The 17,694-nt window shown below is 44.9% G+C and overlaps 1 protein-coding gene and 1 long non-coding RNA gene across 7 annotated transcripts in view; one reads left to right on the top strand and one right to left on the bottom strand.

Moving 5' to 3' along the window:
* Positions 1-17,694, top strand: part of Slc36a3 (solute carrier family 36 (proton/amino acid symporter), member 3) — a 26,908-nt gene extending 9,214 nt beyond the window's left edge. For 5 of the 6 annotated variants that reach the window (XM_011248898.3, XM_006532829.4, NM_172258.4 and 2 more), the window contains 6 exons: positions 5,136-5,220; positions 7,032-7,250; positions 10,875-10,970; positions 12,795-12,961; positions 16,737-16,906; positions 17,348-17,694. In XM_011248898.3, coding sequence (XP_011247200.1) covers positions 5,136-5,220; positions 7,032-7,250; positions 10,875-10,970; positions 12,795-12,961; positions 16,737-16,906; positions 17,348-17,616 — 1,006 coding nt within the window. In that variant the 3' untranslated portion in view covers positions 17,617-17,694. Of the gene's footprint in view, positions 1-4,748; positions 4,791-5,135; positions 5,221-7,031; positions 7,251-10,874; positions 10,971-12,794; positions 12,962-16,736; positions 16,907-17,347 lie in introns of those variants that run through there. The other variant, XM_011248900.1, reaches the window with a different exon arrangement.
* Slc36a3os (solute carrier family 36 (proton/amino acid symporter), member 3, opposite strand) lies at positions 2,315-5,510 on the bottom strand. Its single transcript, NR_167707.1, has 2 exons — positions 5,342-5,510; positions 2,315-2,711 (listed from the first exon to the last, which is right to left on the bottom strand). It is a non-coding gene; the product is annotated as a solute carrier family 36 (proton/amino acid symporter), member 3, opposite strand (long non-coding RNA).

The raw sequence follows: 17,694 nt of genomic DNA, 5'->3' as shown, positions 1-17,694 counted from the left end.
AGGTGGGTGCTGGGAACTGAACCCAGGTCCTCTGCAAGAGCATAATGTGCTCCTAGCCACTGAGCCATCTCTCCAGCCACTGCTTTCACAGTGTTTTGTTTGTTTTTGTTTTTTTTTTTTTTTTTAGTAAATAGGCTATTTTTGGCAACTATAAAGCAAGATAGAGTATCTCCCCACTACCCCAGCCCTACCTCCTTCTTCACCTTAGTACACCAAGATATATGTGAACAGGAAAGGACTTGTGTTAATTTTTTTTTTGAAAGAAAAGAAAGAAAAGAACACATGTAGCAAGGGTGACCTTGAACTACCTAAGGTGCCAAGGATAGTGTTGAACCTTCCCATATACGCTGGGTTAATGCCCAAATTGAAGCTTCATAAACCAGGCTAGAACTCTACCAGCTAGGCTCCAGCTTGAGCCCTAGTTCATTTAACGGTTTCTTGTATGTTACTTAGAATTATATGTATAATCTTGAAATTCATTTTTGCTTACTGGCTTGCTTATTTGTTTGTTTGAGATAGTGTTTCCTGCTTGCCAGGCTGGCTTCAAACATGTTCTGTAGCCTCCTCCTTCTTCCCAAATGTCTGGCATGCACCTCCACAACTAGCTTGAAATTAGATTTTTTTTTTTAAATCTAACAGTTTATCAGTCACGGTCCTGATGCTGCAACAGAGTATCTGAGGAAAGCTACTTGAGGAAGAAAGGGTTTATCCCAGCTCATTGTTCTAGGGGAGTCTATACCAGTGCTAGGAAAGGCATGGCAAGTAAGACAAGAAGCAGCTGGTTACACTGTGTCCACAGTCAGGAAGCAGAGAGAGATCACGCAGCTGCTCAACTTACTTTCTCCTTTTTATTCAGCCCGGGCTCCAGCTCAAAGAATGGTACTGCCCACTTCCCGGGTGGGTATTCCCACCTCAATCAACCTAGTCTTTTTTTTTTTTTCTTTTTGGTCTTTGTTTTATTTTTTGAGACAAATCTCTCTATCCAGCACAGCCCTCATTGTTCTAGAACTCACTATGTAGACCAGGCTGGCCTCAAACTTGAAGAGACCCAACTGCCTCTGCCTTCTGAGTCCTGAGATTAAAGACATGTGCCACCATGTCTGGCCAGTCAACTTATTCTAGCATGTCTTTCACAGACATGCCCAAAATTTGTTTTCCTTGTGATTCTATCCTGTCAATTTAACAGTAGACATCAATCATCATGGATAGTGTTCCTCTTATTTTTCCCATCTTGGGACACACAAACACATCTCATCATTTGAAGGTTCAGTGTTCTCTGATGGGAATGTTTACCTTGTTTTAGATAACCAGGCCCCTCGTGATGGACATTAAGCTTGCTCCCTTTGTTGAGGGGGCAAAAACCTAGAAACCACTCAGCACAAGAGTCTGTATTAAACCTGCTGGCGACTGCCCAGAGAGAGACACTTCTCACAGAACAGCCCCGGATGTATAGTACACCGAGTTTTTAGAGACATAGTTGCAAGCAATCATTTAACAAGAGCCAAGAACAAGCAGTTAGCTGGGGTATTTGAACCCTGAGTTTCTAGAACAGGGCTGAGCGCTTTCCTGTGGGACACTTCAGGGCAGTGTATAGAAACCAAAGATGGCTTCGGCTGATACTAGATGGAGAAACCTTTGCCCCATTACACCTTGTTTTGGACTTCAGGAAGAGATTTCACTGTCCTAGAAAAAATGGGATAACCAGAGATCTCACAATAACACATAAAAGCTACAGGAGTTAATGGTGAGCCAGTCCTGGTAGCACAGGACTGTCCTGCCACTGTCCTAGATGGCTTTAATTGTCAATTTGACACAGGCTAGAGAGGAAAGCCTAAATTGAGGAGTTGTCTGGATCCGATTGGTTTGTGAGTAATTGTTTTGACTGTTAATTGATGTAGTAGAGGCCAGCCCACACCACCACTCTCTGGGTTTATATAAGAAAGCTAGTTAATTATGAGCTTGCGAAGAAGCATTCTCCCATGAGTTCTGCTTCCAGTCCTTACTCTGTGCTCCAGTCCTGACTTTCCTCAGTGAAGGACCGTGAGAGCTGGGGGTGTAAGTCTGAATTAACCCCTTCCTCTCCTATGTTGCTTTTGGTCAGAGTGTTTTGTCACAGCAACAGAAGAAGCTAGGACAGCCACCTTTCTAAAAGGCTGTCAGAGATACACAGAGCTCAAAGCCTGCCTGAATTCAAGACACAGTGATGTAGGGAGACCCCTGTGCCAAGATTTTAAGAGTTAGGCATGTAGTTCAGCAGCACAGCTGGAGCCCCTGGGCTAGATTTTCAACACACACACACACACACACAAGCTGATGCTGTTCAAAATGCTTTTCTGTTTAATCATCTCTTATCATCTTATCAACCTTGAATAGGACTCCATGGTGAGATTTCACTGCCCTAGAAAGATAGGATGTCCAGAGCTCTCACAATAAAATAACACATAAAAGGTACAAAAGGCATTGATAATGGTGGAACAAAGACATCCCAAGACCTTCCATGCAACCTTCTCGGACAGTCCTTCAGGCAGTGAGTCAACACCCCAGCAGCTGTGGTGCCTTCCACACTGCCTCCTCGGCTCCACAGGCTCCTCACGCTCCTCTGTAGGCATCTATCTCTCAATATCAGCCAGATGAGGTCAGGATCTGTGTCTGATGATGTCTTCAGTAGATATGTAGGGCAGGAGCAGCCCGTGTAATCACTGTATCCATGCCTATTGAGATGGAAAATTAAACAGCTCAAAGAAGGCAACCAAGTCATTCAAAGCCACACAGGAATTTATTGTCAGAGCAAAGACTAGAACTCGAAATGTCTACTTTCCCCCCACTAGGATTCTGTTTTCCCATTTCTTTGGAGATCAGTAACTGCAGAAATTTAGAAATTTACGGAAGGGAGTCTCACTTGCACCAGATATTCTTCTTTTTCAGTGCACTGAGAGGCTCTCGGAGGCTTGAGTAAGAACCTCTTCCCCACATAGATAACAATCCCTGATGCTCAGGCTTTAGATGGAAAACCAGTGTTGAACTTTATAAAGGAGAGAGCCCTGGTGGCCCTGCCCAGGGTGTCAGGCTGAGCACCTAGCAGCCCATGTCACAGGTGTCTTGTGATACACTGGAGGACATAAAGATCCACTCTGAAATTCTCTTACCAGAAAAATCAGCAAAGAAACTTCATCTAATCAGACCTTTTGGCCTGAGATTGGCTCACAAGAAATACTCAGGGTGGGAGACCAACATAAACGATGCACAAGAAAGTCAGCCCAGCCCAGAACATAGGATACGACAACTGGACGGATAGTCTGGCAACTTGTTACCTCCAAAAAGTAAAAACCTGCAAGGAAAATGGAGCTGGGATGTAGCTCAAAGGTAGAGCACCTGCCTAGCACACATGAAGTTCTGGGTTCAATTCCCAGTACCAGAAAACAAACAACAAACAAAAACCCACAGCAGGAGCCGGGCGTGGTGGCGCATGCCTTTAATCCCAGCACTCGGGAGGCAGAGGCAGGTGGATCTCTGAGTTCGAGGCCAGCCTGGTCTACAAAGTGAGTTCCAGGACAGCCAAGGCTATACAGAGAAACTCTGTCTCAAAAAAAAAAAAAAAAGAAAAAAAAAAAAAAAAAAAAAAACCCACAGCAGGAAGAATGAAGTTCTGGGTTCAATTCCCAGTACCAGAAAACAAACAACAAACAAAAACCCACAGCAGGAAGAATGACGTAATTTTTCAAATTTAAGAGCTGTAATTGAGTTCAATGCATAGGCTTGCCTGGATCCAACTTTATAGTGGGTGTGGGAGGAGGTATGTGAATAAAGGGAGAGCCTAAACCCCAGGACAACAGACCTTTGTTTCCAGTGTATTGAAAGAGAAACAAAGTGTCACTGCCTTTGTCCTCTGCCCAATGACTCTCTTCTGGAGGAAGAAATCACACAGACACACCATGGTGACAGTTTATAAGAAGACCAGCCTGGACTCTCCAAAATGACCTGATGAAAAACCAGTGCAAATGCAAAAAATGTGCAAAAATATTCCACATGGAAAAAAAAAAGACAAAAGAGGTACAGCCAAACACAACATAAAGCTTTGGAAAATTTTTAACAAAAAAAAAATAAAAGTTAAGTCAGATACAGTGGCAAACCTGCAATCCCAGCACTTAGAAGGTAGAGGCAGCAGAATTAATAATTCAGGGGCAGTCTGGGCTATATATGAAGTTTAAAGCTAGCCTTGGCTATGTGAGACTATGCCCTCCCCCTCAAAGAAAGAGATATTTGTAAAATAATTAAAATATATAAATTACATATTTGTTGTTAGTTGATTTCTGACTATTAAGAACTAAGAGAAATATGCCTATGGTATTTCAAGTAGATATTTCATGACTTCGGAAATTATCATTGAAATGAACTGAATTGAACTGAGTACTTTTGGGGAGTGTGGGGTGTGTGTGTGTGTGTGTGTGTGTGTGTGTGTGTGTTGTGACTATAATACCCAGAATGCAATTCAAGGCCAAAGGTAACTACAAATGAATTTCATTAGAGTAAATGGATGTGGGTGGTTGTGGTAACACCAGCACTATCAGAGTAGAGGCAAGAAAATCAGGTTTTCAAGGTCACACTGGCTTTGTGGTAACACCAGCACTATCAGAGTAGAGGCAAGAAAATCAGGTTTTCAAGGTCACACTGGCTATCTGGCTAATCAGAGGCCAGCCTGGGCACCACAAGGCCCTATCTCAAAAAACTAACTCTCCAAAGCCAGAGTTTATGGCTGTTAATTTCTCTTGTACAACCAACTTTTTCTGTGGGTCAGACATTTCTCAAAATAAAACCATCAGAAATAATTGTTTTGAAAAGGAAATCAAAAAAAAAAGGGGTGGGGGGCTGGAGAGATGCCTCAGCGGTTAAGAGCACTGACTGTTCTTCCAAAGGTCCTGAGTTCAATTCCCAGCAACCACATGGTGGCTCACAACCATCTATAATGAGATCTGACACCCTCTTCCGGGGTGTCTGAAGACAGCTACAGTGTACTCACATATAACAAATAAATAAATCTTTTTTTAAAAAATAGAAAAAAGAAAGAAGAAAAGAAAAGAAAATGAGATCCATCCTAAACAGTAACTTATTTCCCTTGTCCTTGTCTTCCTTCCCAGGTACGTTGTGAGCTTCCTGCTGATCGTCACTCAGCTGGGCTTCTGCAGCGTGTACTTCATGTTTCTGGCGGACAACTTACAACAGGTAAAGAGGGGTCTTCTGGGCAGAGTGGGTGGGAGGAGAGCAGACCTCCCGATGCTGGGGCTGTTAGTGTCTGCCCATATTAGACCACAGTTGAGACCAGAGCAAAGCCAAAGCCCCTAACCTTTAGGCTGGAAAGCATCTCAAGTTGTCACATCCAAGATATCTAACGAGCGGTCACGTTCCCCTCATCTCGTTCCTAATGCAGGCAAGTCAGACAGAGCCTTCTTTTACAACAGCTTTGTGAGACAGAGGAGCACACCCAGCCAGACAGGAAGAACAGTGTGCCTTGTAACAGAGGGACTGTTTGAGCAGAGGATGCTCAATGCTCAGCCCCGCCCCGCTTCACCCACAAAGTCTAAAAAGGATGTGCTAATGTAACAGAAACTCCTTTCTAGTCATGTGAGCGGGGAAACCACCACTTCACAGGGAAGAAGAGATTGTCTAGCAGACAGAAAGAGCCTTGTGCCTTTGGGCTTCAGGATGCTCAATGTTTCCCATCGTCAGAATCACACGCACTACAGTAAGGCGGTTAGGTTTGCCCAGTAAAATGCAGGACACCCAAAACCAGACACAGAGGTTCACATCCATAACACCAACATTTGGAAAACAGAAGCAGAATGATCAAAAGTTCAAGGTCATTCTCAGCTATGCGGCAAGGCTGAGGCCAACTCTGAAGGATATGCGAGACCCTGTCTAAAGTGCTTGTCTGCTTGTCTTGCCAGCCCAAGGGCCTGGGTACCATCTCCCAGGATCCCCATATTTAAAAAAAAAAAAAAAAAAAAAAAAAAAAAAAAGCCAGGTTTGGGCTAGAGAGATGGCTCAGCAGTTAAGAGAACCAAGTGCTCTTCCAAGGGTCCTGAGTTCAATTTCCACCAACTATATGGTAGTTCACAACTATTTATCTGAAGTGGGATTCGATGCCCTCTTCTGGTGTGTCTGACTACAGTGTACTCTCATACATAAAATAAATACATAAATCTAAAAGAAAAAAAAAAAAACCTAGGCTTTCTGGCCTGCAGCTGTAATTCAGTGCTGAGGAGGCAGAAGCAGACGGATACCTGCAGCTCACTGGAGGGCCAGCCTAGCCTAACTTGCCCAGTACCAGGCTAATGAGAGACCCTCTCTCAAAAGCAAGGAGGGCCACATCTGAGGAACATTACTGATTTTGTCCTCTGGAGCCCCCAGCACCACACACATGAGTGCAGAGACACAGAGAAGACACGTATTGATGCAGCTGTAGCGATGGCTCAGCAGTTAAAAGCACTTGTTGCTCTTTCGGAGGATATAGACCTGGGTTCGGTTCTCAGCACCCACATGGTGGCTCAAAGCCATCTGAAACTCCAGCTCCAGGGGACCTGACTTCCTTTTTTGGCCTCTTCCAGGACTGGGCATGTACATGATGTATAGGCAAACATTTCATACAAATAAAATTAAGTAAATCTAAAAATGTCTTAAGGATTCACTTATTTTATGTGCATGAATGTTTTGCCTGCATAAATATATGTGCACTACAGACTCATGAGAGTCAGAGGAAGGTATTGGCACTCCTGGAACTGTGAGCCACAGTGTGGGTACTGGGAATGAAACTCATGTCCTCTGTAAGAGCAACCAGTGTTTTTTAGCCACTGAGCCATCCCTCTAGCACCGGAAAAAAAAAAGATATCTGGCTATACTGAAATGTCACACAAGTCGTGAATAATGTCTTTTCTACTGTGGCAGTAAGTTTTCAGTCGATGAGCTGAAATCCTAATTGAAATGACTCTCAGTGACTCACGACTGACGTCCTGCCTTTCACTGTGTCGTTCTGGCAGATCATGGAAGAAGCCCACTTCACCTCCAACGTCTGCCAGCCGAGGCAGAGCCTGGTGATGACCTCCATCCTGGACACTCGCTTCTATATGCTCACCATCCTGCCCTTCCTCATCCTGCTGGTGCTCATCCAGAACCCACAGGTGTTGTCCATCTTCTCTACCTTGGCCACCATCACCACCCTGAGCAGCCTGGCTCTGATCTTCGAGTATCTCATCCAGGTCTGAAACCACACAGAAGAGGGGCGGGGTCCAGGGTTTCTGAGGTGGGAAAATGAAGATGAGGAAGGTGGCCGGTCCCCAGCTCTGAGCCTAGGTGAATTCTAAAAACACTTCTGTCCCACAAGCTAGGCATCACTATCATCTACACCCTCATCTTCGGCATCATGGTCATATCCAATAACAGTGAGTCACTGGGAATTTAGTTGCTGAATGTTTTCTGTGGTCCAGTGTTGTGCAAGAAGCTGGGGATTTTGTGGTTCAATAATAAGAGATAAAGAAGGATGCCACATTCTCCATTGGGTCAACAAATAACAAGAACTACCACAGCAGGGAGATGGGGAGAGGGCTCAGTGGGTAAAGTGTTTGCCGCCCTAGCGTGAGGATCTGAGTTCCCACCCCCAGTATCCACATGACAGCCTAGCACAATGGAGCACACAATGTAACCCTAGAACTGTGAGAGTGGAAGGTGGGTGGGGGTTCACTGACCAGCTGAAATGGCAAACACCAGGTTCAATGAGAGACTCAAAATAATAAGGTGGAGAACTATAGGGGAGACATCAGATATTGACCTCTGGCCTCCACGCACACTGACATGGATACACACACCATGGAGACACAGCACTGGTTAGTGGACAGAAACTATATAGCAGCTGGCTAGATGACTCAGATCCTTGCCTGAGGCCCTGAGTTCCATACCCAGCCCCCACAGAGAGGTAGGGGAGGACTGACTACCACAAGTTATCTTTTGATCTCCACATGCATACCATGGCACATAAGCCCACCCTGCCCCTCCACAATAAAATAAATGTAAAATAAAAAGTTTTAAAAGAGAATATATATGATGAAGGAATTTGATCTACTTGGTACAAAGGACGTTGCATGATTTCTGGATCTTTGAAGTAAAACAAACGAAAAATACCAACTCTATCCCAGTTCCCAGAAAAAGACACTGAGGAGCAGGAGCAGCAGGCAAGCAGAGCTTTCTGATTGGGCCAACTGGTTTACCTCCCATCACTGGCACTAACATCCCACCATTGTTGCTTCATTTCTTTGATCATGAAAGTCTTTGGAATTATATTAGTATCCTGTTGCTGCTATAACAATCACAGATCTGGAAGTTGGGGGGGGGTGGGGGGGGGTTGTTTGTTGTACACAGTCTCATGTAGCCCAGATTGACTTTGTAGCTAAGGATGACCTTGAGTCTCTGGTCCTCCTGTTTCTATTTCCCAAGTGCTAGACTTATAGACATGTATCATGACACCCAACTTATGCTTTGCTGGAGATTGAACACAGGGCTTTGTGCCTGTTAGGCAGATTATTCTACCAACTGAGGTATAAGTCAAGGTTTTTTTTTTTAATTATTGTTTTTGTTTTGCCTTTATTTTCTTTGGTTTCAAGGTATTTCTCTTGAAACGGGGTTTCATGAAGCCCGGCTGGCTTCAAATTCTTTAAGTGTTGGAGGGTGATCTTGAAATTCTGGTCTTGCTGCTTCCACCTCTCAAGAGCTGACTTTATAGGCATGGGCCACCATATTTTGATTAATGCAGAACTAAGGATTAACTCAATTCCTCATGCATTCTAGGCAAGCACTCTACCAACTAAACTACATCCCAGCCTTAAAATAATAAAGATTTCTTCTATGATGCTAGAGATTTCACTGAGCCGGCTAATCAGGGATCAACAGGGCTATATCCTTTTCCAGAGGTTCCAAGAGAGAGTCTGCTTTCTTGCCTTTTCCAGGATGCCTTGGTCTGTGGTCCTTCCATGGTTAAAGTCAGCAACACTAGGCTAAGTCTTCCCATGCTATAGTCTTGTGTCTTCTTCCATTTCTCTCTTCCTCTTTTAAGGGCCCTTATCTGGTGCAGATAATTCAGGTTAATCTTCTTGTGTAAGGTCATCAGTTTAGCATCCTAAATTCCTTCTGAAAACTCAGTACTCCAGTCAAGAATGGTGACATGCACCTATAAACCTAGTACTTTGACAGTTATGACAGGAAGATAGCTTGGTCTACATAGCAAAAACCTAATTCAAAAACAAAACAAAATATAATCTGACTAATTTTGGGACCACACACCTTTAACCTCAGTTATTGGAAAGTAGAATCAAGCCAATCTCTGTGAGTTTGAGGCCAGCCTGGTCTACACAGTGAATTCTAGGGCAGCCAGGGCTATATACGGAGACATGTCTGCCAACCAATCAATCATTAGCAGGGCAGCCTGGGCTACATCCCAACAAATAAATTTATTTAAGTAACATAATAGGGATTAGGCTGAGGACATCTTTGAGAAGCCTTTACCCTAACCACCACAGAGATCTAGTATTAATCACTTCTTACTTGGCTATAGAGCAAGTTTGAGGCCAGCTTGGGCTACTCGATACAATGACACAAATAAATGATCACTCTGTGTCTTTGATGGCTACTGTATCGACTGCATGGCCCTGATGGGAATGATGGGGAAGAGGTGTTAAAGGGCAGGAACAGGACAAGCACTCTTACCTGGCCTGAGGAGTAAATTGCAGAATAACTTGGGGCAACTTCCTTCTTCTACTGTTCTGTCTGGTCCATATTTAAGATGAGAAGACTTCCTATAGCCCCCAGGTAGAAGAAGTAGACGTAGACAAACAAACCACATAGAGAAGTGCGAGAAAGAATAGAATATTACTTAGCATTGAAGAAAATGAGAGGGTTTTTTAGGATTTTTTTTTTGTGTGTATGCATCTTTCTCTCTCTCTCTCTCTCTCTCTCTCTCTCTCTCTCTCTCTCTCTCTCTGTGTGTGTGTGTGTGTGTGTGTGTGTGTGTGTGTGTGTGTGCGTGTGTGTGTGTTAGAGTGCCTGGAGCTACAGTTATAGATCGTTGTGAGCTGCCTGAACTCTAGTCCTCGAGAAGAACAGGAAGTACTCTTAACCCCTGGGCCATCTCTCCAAGGCCAGGAATGAGATTCTAATAAATGCTATAATGTGCACGAACCTTAAAATACACTAAGCTAAGTGAAATAAGCCAAACACAAAGAAGACAAATGGCACAAGCTCCTACTGACAGGCATTAGAACAGCCATGTTCATATAAACAGAACACATACATGGGTTGCTAAGAGGTAGAGAACAAAGAATTAGAGTTTCAGTTTGAGTTGGTAAGAAATTTCTGGTGATGAACAGTAGAGATATGAATGTCTGAGTGAATATACTCAGTGTGTAAAATGACTAAATGGAAAATGTGATGTTACCTTACCACAATAAATTAGACTAAGTAATTAAATTAAACTTAGTAAGTAAATTAGACTAAGGATGTGGCCAAGTGGGTAGAGTGCTCACCTTAGCATGCTGGAAAACTGGGGTTCCATCTTCAACATTGCATAAAACCATACCAGATAGTGCACACCTATAATCCCAGCACCCTGGGGGTGGGGGTGGTGCAGGTGGAGGCAGGAGGATTAGGAATCCAAGATCATCCTCAGGAATAGCCTGGGCTGCATGAGACAAATTTATTTTGTCTCAAAATAATTGATGAATTAAAACAGTTTTTAAAAGATAAGACAGTAAGAAGGTGCTTTACACTGTCTCTGTCAGCAGACACAACCCGAGGTGACCTCCTCACGAAAAGCCAACGCCCTTCCTCTTTTTCAGACCCCACACCACAGCAACCTGCCCCTGGTTGCAAACTGGAAGACTTTCTTGCTGTTCTTTGGCACGGCTATCTTCACCTTTGAAGGCGTGGGGATGGTAAGAAGGACAAGGTGCCTCGCAGGATGTCCAGCTGTGATTTCCCCATGTCACCCGACCAGTGTTGTGGGCAGTGCAGCCCAGTTCTCTCTGGGTGAAAGGAAAATCTGCACTGTCAAGGGCCCCTCCCAGCCCGGACCACACCTCAAGCTACTGAGGCAAAGATGGAGAATTTACTAATCAGCTCACACTGGGAAGGGTGTCGGTGCAATGGCAAGCCTGAGACAAGATGAAGGGGGAAGTTAGCATATGGAGTGGGTGTGATCATAAGGCTGATGTGATGTGGAGGGCGTGGCCACCTGGGGTGGCTTTCAGGAGGTGTGGCTGTGTGAAGAGTGTAGCTATGTGGAGTGGTGATGTGGTTGATCTAGCCTTGTAGAGAGGTGTGGCCCTGTGGGTGGTAATGTGGAGGGGCGTGGCCATTTGGAGTGAGATGGCAATATGGAGAGTGTGGCTCTGTGGAGGGTGTGGTTATGTGGCCTTGTGGATGGGTGTGGCCTTGTGGAGGGGCGTGGCCTTGTGGATGGGTGTGGCCTTGTGGAGGGGGTCCCTACTACCTACTAAAACAACAACTGTGCCCATAAGGGAACCTAGCAGAAGCCATCTAGGAAAGGCTATGGCAAGCAAGTGTTTTTCCTGGCGATGGCCCACCGTTCTGCATAGAGGCATAGCCCTAGAGACTTGGTCCCAGGGTTCCTTCTCGCTGCTGATATGCCTTTCTTGCCATTATTACATACCCTAATGATTCTTGGTCATCGGTCCACCCTATTGGGCAAATTTCCTGCAGATCACCATGAAGATGAATTTTCATGAATTAATGCTGTTTAGAGGAATTAATGACTTTATAGAATTCCTGATTTAATTCGAATAATTTTAGGAAGAAAGTTTAAGGAAATGGTTTCAGTTGTTTTACCAGAAAGATGTAATAAAATCAGAATCAAAAATAGAACGTGCCCCCCTCCTCATAGAATAGTAAGTAAAATCTATGCAATAAAGAATGCAATGAGCTTTCCTAAGTTACAGTAAGGAGAGAAATAGACTTGGGACAGATTTGTGATCAAGGAAAAACATACATTCTAGGTCAGCTCCAAGGATGAGGCCACAGGGGTGCACTATGATAAAGCAAGGCCATGTAACACTGTTGCTTTGAACTTACAAGAAGGATCTTACGGAATAAACCACTGCTTTGAACTTGCTATCAACATCCTTCTGTAACTCCCCCTTTGTGTAACATTTCATCCATGAGGTAATTTTATAAAGAATTTCTGTCTAAGAGGGTATAAAAGAGTCTGAGAGAAGAAATAAGAAATAAAGTGTGGCTTTTGGAGCTCTGTGTGTGTGTGTGTGTGAGTGTGTGTGTGTGTGTGTGTGTGTGTGTGTGTGTGTGTGTGTGTGTGTGTGTGCGCGCGCGCGCGCGCGCGCGCGCCTGACATTTTTATTTTTTTCCTTTTCTTTTCTCTCTGGCTCACAAAGAATTAATGAACTCTGAGCCTCTCACCTGGCCAGTGAGGGGCCCTTGAGCCAGAGAGAAAAGAGTTCAAATAACTATCCTTTTTTCCTCACTCTCTTGCTGCTATCAGCAGGAGTTAAGTTGCCAGCAGCCAGCAGCTTTTGGGCATGGAATAGCAAGAGTTAAAGAATAGCAAAGAGTTTCAGAAAGAGTTAAATTGCCAGAAATAAGCAGCTTTTAGCCATGCAATACCTCCTCAACTGCCTTTCCCAGGGAACTGGATGCCAGGAAGCCCTGCCCCTGGCAGAAACCTGTACATCCCCACACTATGGCCACTTCTCTCCACCTTGTCTTTCCCAACCTTTTGCTTCTAGGTTCTGCCTCTCAAAAGCCAGATGAAGAGCCCGCAGCAGTTCCCCGCTGTGCTGTATCTGGGGATGTCCTTTGTCATCTTCCTCTACATCTGCCTGGGGACTCTGGGCTACATGAAGTTTGGGACAGACACTCAGGCCAGCATCACCCTCAACTTGCCCATTTGCTGGTAGGAAGCTGATGCCTCAGGTGGGACAGGGAGGCATAGGAGGTGACCCTTGGTGACAGCATGGCACACGTGAAAACAGTTAACCTTTAGCAGAAGCAATGAACAGTTGGCGGCCATGTTAACTGTGATAATGGGTGTGTTTGAGGACTGGCACTGGCTCCCTCTCAATAACAACAGCCTTAAGCTTTATCATTGAGGATCCCATGGAACAAAGGAGAATGTTGACATAGAGGCTCTCGGTGACCTTTCCAGCTCACACTGTCTAGGAGCAGTGGAGACTTGAGTACAAGTTTGACAAAGGTCCTAAGATGACATAGAGCTGCTGAGCAAACAGAAAGTGAAAACTCCACAGTAGAGCATTCGTGCGGATCGTCTGAGGCCCTAGGGTTGGATGATGATGATGGTGGTAGTGGTGGTGGTGACGATGATGATGATAAATATAAATATTTTGTGTGAGATAGGTTCTCATGCATCCCAGAATAACCTCAAACTTCCTTTGTAGCCAAAGCTAGCCTTGAATGCTTCAGCCAACCTGCCTCTGTTTCCCAAGTACTGGGATTATAGGCATGCACCGCAGTACCTGGTAATTAAATAAATAAATAAATAAATAAATAAATAAATAAATAAATAAGTGTAGGCATGTACCACAGATGGACTGCTATTTAGGCAAGAGTATGCCCAGATAGAACTCCACCTGGAGTCCGTGCCTCCAGTCATGGATTCCCTCACCCACCCACCCATCCACCTAGGAAACAGCTGTAGGTGGCATCTCTAGAGGAGGTGTAGGACTCCTACTGACTAAGTACACATTCTAAAGCTAATTAATAGGATCTTCATTCTGGTTCCTCTATGGCCAAGGGCAAGCCTCCCACCCTTCTGTACAGTAAGGCTTACACACGTGCCTCTTCCTATCAGTCAGGACAGCTTCATGATGCTGCCACTCTTAACTCTTGGTTCACACCACCGTGGTGCAGGCTCTCTTTTTAATAGGCCAGCCACAACTAGGGTGTTGCTAGTTGTCATGACAGAGCCATTGAATGCCACCTGCCCTTCCCAAGCATCCTGTGCTACAGCTTAAACGTCAAACTTCAGCTGAAAAGGCTCTCACTTCCCACCCCAGGCAAGGAAAGGCCTAGAAACCTTTGATGGACAACATGAATAATGACTGCACTCTCTGGCAGCAATTGCTTGCTTTAATATACAGAAAATACTTAGAAAACTGCTGGGCACACAGCAAGCTCTGTGGATTATCAACTGTTATCATGGTTATGGGTCATCACAGCCTTGGGCTTTTTCAAGTGGGTGGGGTGATGGTGGCATTCAGGTTTCCCAAAGCCAGAGCAATAGAAAGAGGACAATGTCACCAGCCCCACCCTCCTCGCTGAGCTCTGCCAATAACCAGATGAGATCACGAATGTGGAATTCTTTGAAGTTGTGCCTTAATTTATGCAATCAAGATATCTTAATACGCTGCTCTTCTTGGCTGATTGCACTTCGTCTAGCTATTCTGGGCAGAGCCTTTTCATTCCGTGGGTGGCAGCTAAATACATGGGCAGTGAACTCCAGTCGGTATGAGTAAGTGAGTATGAGTGAGCAGAGGAAAGGAAATCACTCTTGAGGGAAGTCTTGAATGGACAGGGTCGACGGGTATGTAAAAATCACAATTTTATATGCAAAAAAAGATCTTCAAAACATAACAAATAAACACCATTTGTTATTTTTTTCTATATAAATACAATTTGGGCCGGGCGTGGTGGAGCACGCCTTTAATCCCAGCACTCGGGAGGCAGAGGCTGGTGGATTTCTGAGTTCGAGGCCAGCCTGGTCTACAAAGTGAGTTCCAGGACAGCCAGGGCTATACAGAGAAACCCTGTCTCGAAAAAACAAAAAAAGAAAAAAAGAAAAAAAAATACAATTTGGTGGCTGAGTGGATAATTCAGTTAAGTGCTTGCCACAAAAGCACGAGGTTTGAGTTTGACCTTCAGTGCTCACATAAAAATCTGGGTTTAGAGGCATATGCTTGCTCTCCTAGCACTGGAGAGGTGGAGACAGGTAGATTCATAGAGTGTGCTGGCCAGCCAGCCAGCCAAGCCAAACGTGAGAGTCCCAGGGCACACTAAGAGACCCCTCGTCAAATACAAGCTTGACACCCCTACATGCCTGCACACATGTGTGCATGCGCATACAGGAACACACATACATAGTACAATGTCAGAGACTGAAATGATTCACACACTGTACTAGGACATTAAGAGGGCAGTATGTCAGTAGGCATCAAAATTAAAATCATAGCTGGGGCCTGATGCATACATAGCTCAGTGGTATGTATAGCTCATAGGTAGCTGAGTGCTTACCTAGCATACACAAGGTCCTGGGTTCAATTCCCAGCACTTATAAACCCTGCCACTAATCCCAACATTTGAAAATTGGAATCTGGAGATCAAGGTCATTCTTGGCTTCAAGGTCATTCTTGGCTGCATATCAACCTTGAAGGACGGGACCCAGGATGAGACCCAGTGTCAAGAAAAAGAAATTTAAAAAATAATTTTTTTACTTCTAGGGTTAATGTGTAGATAATGTACATATTCCTGTGTAGATGTGTGTGGTGTCTGTTAGGATAAGCAGATATGTGGGTGTGTACCATATATGCTGAGATGTGCAGACATAAGATACACGGTGTGTATCAGGGGTGCTGAGACATGCAGACATAGGTAGAGATAGTCTTTGCTGCATTGTTTCTTGGCAAAAGACAGAATAATCTAAGTTTGCCATTAACTGTTGACTAGTTGAAAAACTGAAAAAAAAAATCTCTGTGCTGTTAAACAAGAGCACCAGGCATGTGTACTCACGGGGAAGAATTTACAAGAAGGATTTGTTTATCTATTGTCTGGAGACAGGATCTTGCTATATAAGCCTTCTTGACCTGGAACTCACGATGCATATCAGGATGCATCAAACTTGTGGCAATCCTCCTGCCTGAGCCTCCCGGGTGCTGGGATCAGAGGCACGTGCCACCACACCCAAGCTTTCTGTTTGATGAAATAACAAAGGTCAGCAATTCATGGAGCCGTGCCACCTCGTATCTGAGGGCATTGGTGTGGCTCCCCCACTTTCTGTTTAAGATTGCAGGCTCAGGGCTGGAGAGATGGCTCAGTCAGTAAAGTGCTTGCCACCCAAACATGAAGACCCAACTTAGAAAACCCTCAAAACCCATATAAAAGCTGGGCACAGTGACATACATCGGTGACTCCCAAGTTCCTAAGCGGCATAGGCAGAGACAGAAGAATCCGTGGAAGCGTGTGGCACAGCTAGCCTGACAAATGCAGCAGTGACAGAAGAGAGAGATGCCATCGCAAATACGGTAGAAGGCTAGGACAGACGCTTGAGGTTGTCATTCAGCCCCCACGTGTGATTTATGGCATGCACACATGGGCACACATGTGCACACACACTTGTAAGAAATTTAAAAAGATTCTCTGTACACGGATTATTTCTAGAAAGCTCTGAGGAAACTTCAGTGGGAATCAGGTGGGGACAATGGTCTTTTCCTGTATGGCTGTTATGCTGTGACTGTCCTATACACAGATCTGACATTTATAATTTTTAAATAAAACATGGAGGTTCCTATGGCTTTGGAACCTCCAGGAATGTGTGCTTCCATAGGCCTCCCATGTCCCCTCTGAGGCAGTCTGACCTGTGAGGGTTCTGATGAGTCTTGAGCCACCTTCCCCGAAGCCTGGTAGCATTTCACTTCCTTTCAATACTCTGCCTGCAGGCTGTACCAGTCAGTCAAGCTGATGTACTCTGTGGGCATCTTCTTCACCTATGCCCTCCAGTTCCACGTCCCAGCTGAGATCATCGTCCCCTATGTCGTCTCAAGAGTGTCTGAGAACTGGGCTCTGTTCGTAGACCTGACTGTCCGCACAGCCTTGGTCTGCCTGACCTGTGAGTACAGAGGCGGTCATAGACTTCTATGGTGCACGTCATACCTCAGAATAGTGCCTGCCCCAGCAGCCTTGGCTCTGCCACTTGCCTCTGAGATCTATGAGATGCTTGACTCCTTGCTTCTCACGTTTCCACCTGAAACTGGTTCAGAAAACTATCACAGAGAGACCCTGTCTCGAGGGAACAATGTAGAGAGTGATAGATGACAGGACACTTGATTCCCTCCTCTGGCTTCTACATTCACACGGGTGCATACACACACACACACACACACACAATTTTTTTCTCCCTACAAAAATGAATCTTTTTAAAGATCACTGGGGGAGAGCCAGGGTCCAGAGCTGTGGTGCCTGGCCGGATTGTTGAACTACAAAGCCATGCTGTTGGGGGATTCCCTCTTTGAGGCACACTCATTGAGTCTATGTTCCTCTCTCCCTGCAGGTTTCTCAGCCGTCCTCATCCCCCGCCTGGACCTGGTCATCTCCCTGGTGGGCTCTGTGAGCAGTAGCGCCCTGGCCATCATCATCCCGCCGCTGCTGGAGATTGCCACATTTTACTCTGAGAACATAAGCTGTGCCACCATTGTCAAGGACATCATGATCAGCATCCTGGGCCTCTTAGGGTGTGTACTTGGGACATACCAAGCCCTGTACGAGATGACCCAGCAGACCCACTTTTACATGGCCAACTCTACAAGGGTCCACATATAATTACCTATTTTTATTTGAATAGCTCTTCCTTTCTCCACCCTCTGTTGGATTTGCATTATATGTGTTCATCAAAATCCA

Source organism: Mus musculus, chromosome 11 (genome assembly GCF_000001635.26).
Source record: "Mus musculus strain C57BL/6J chromosome 11, GRCm38.p6 C57BL/6J".
Taxonomy (NCBI): domain Eukaryota; kingdom Metazoa; phylum Chordata; class Mammalia; order Rodentia; family Muridae; genus Mus; species Mus musculus.
Note: the sequence above shows the minus strand (reverse complement) of the source record. Positions and strands in the feature narration are given on the sequence as shown.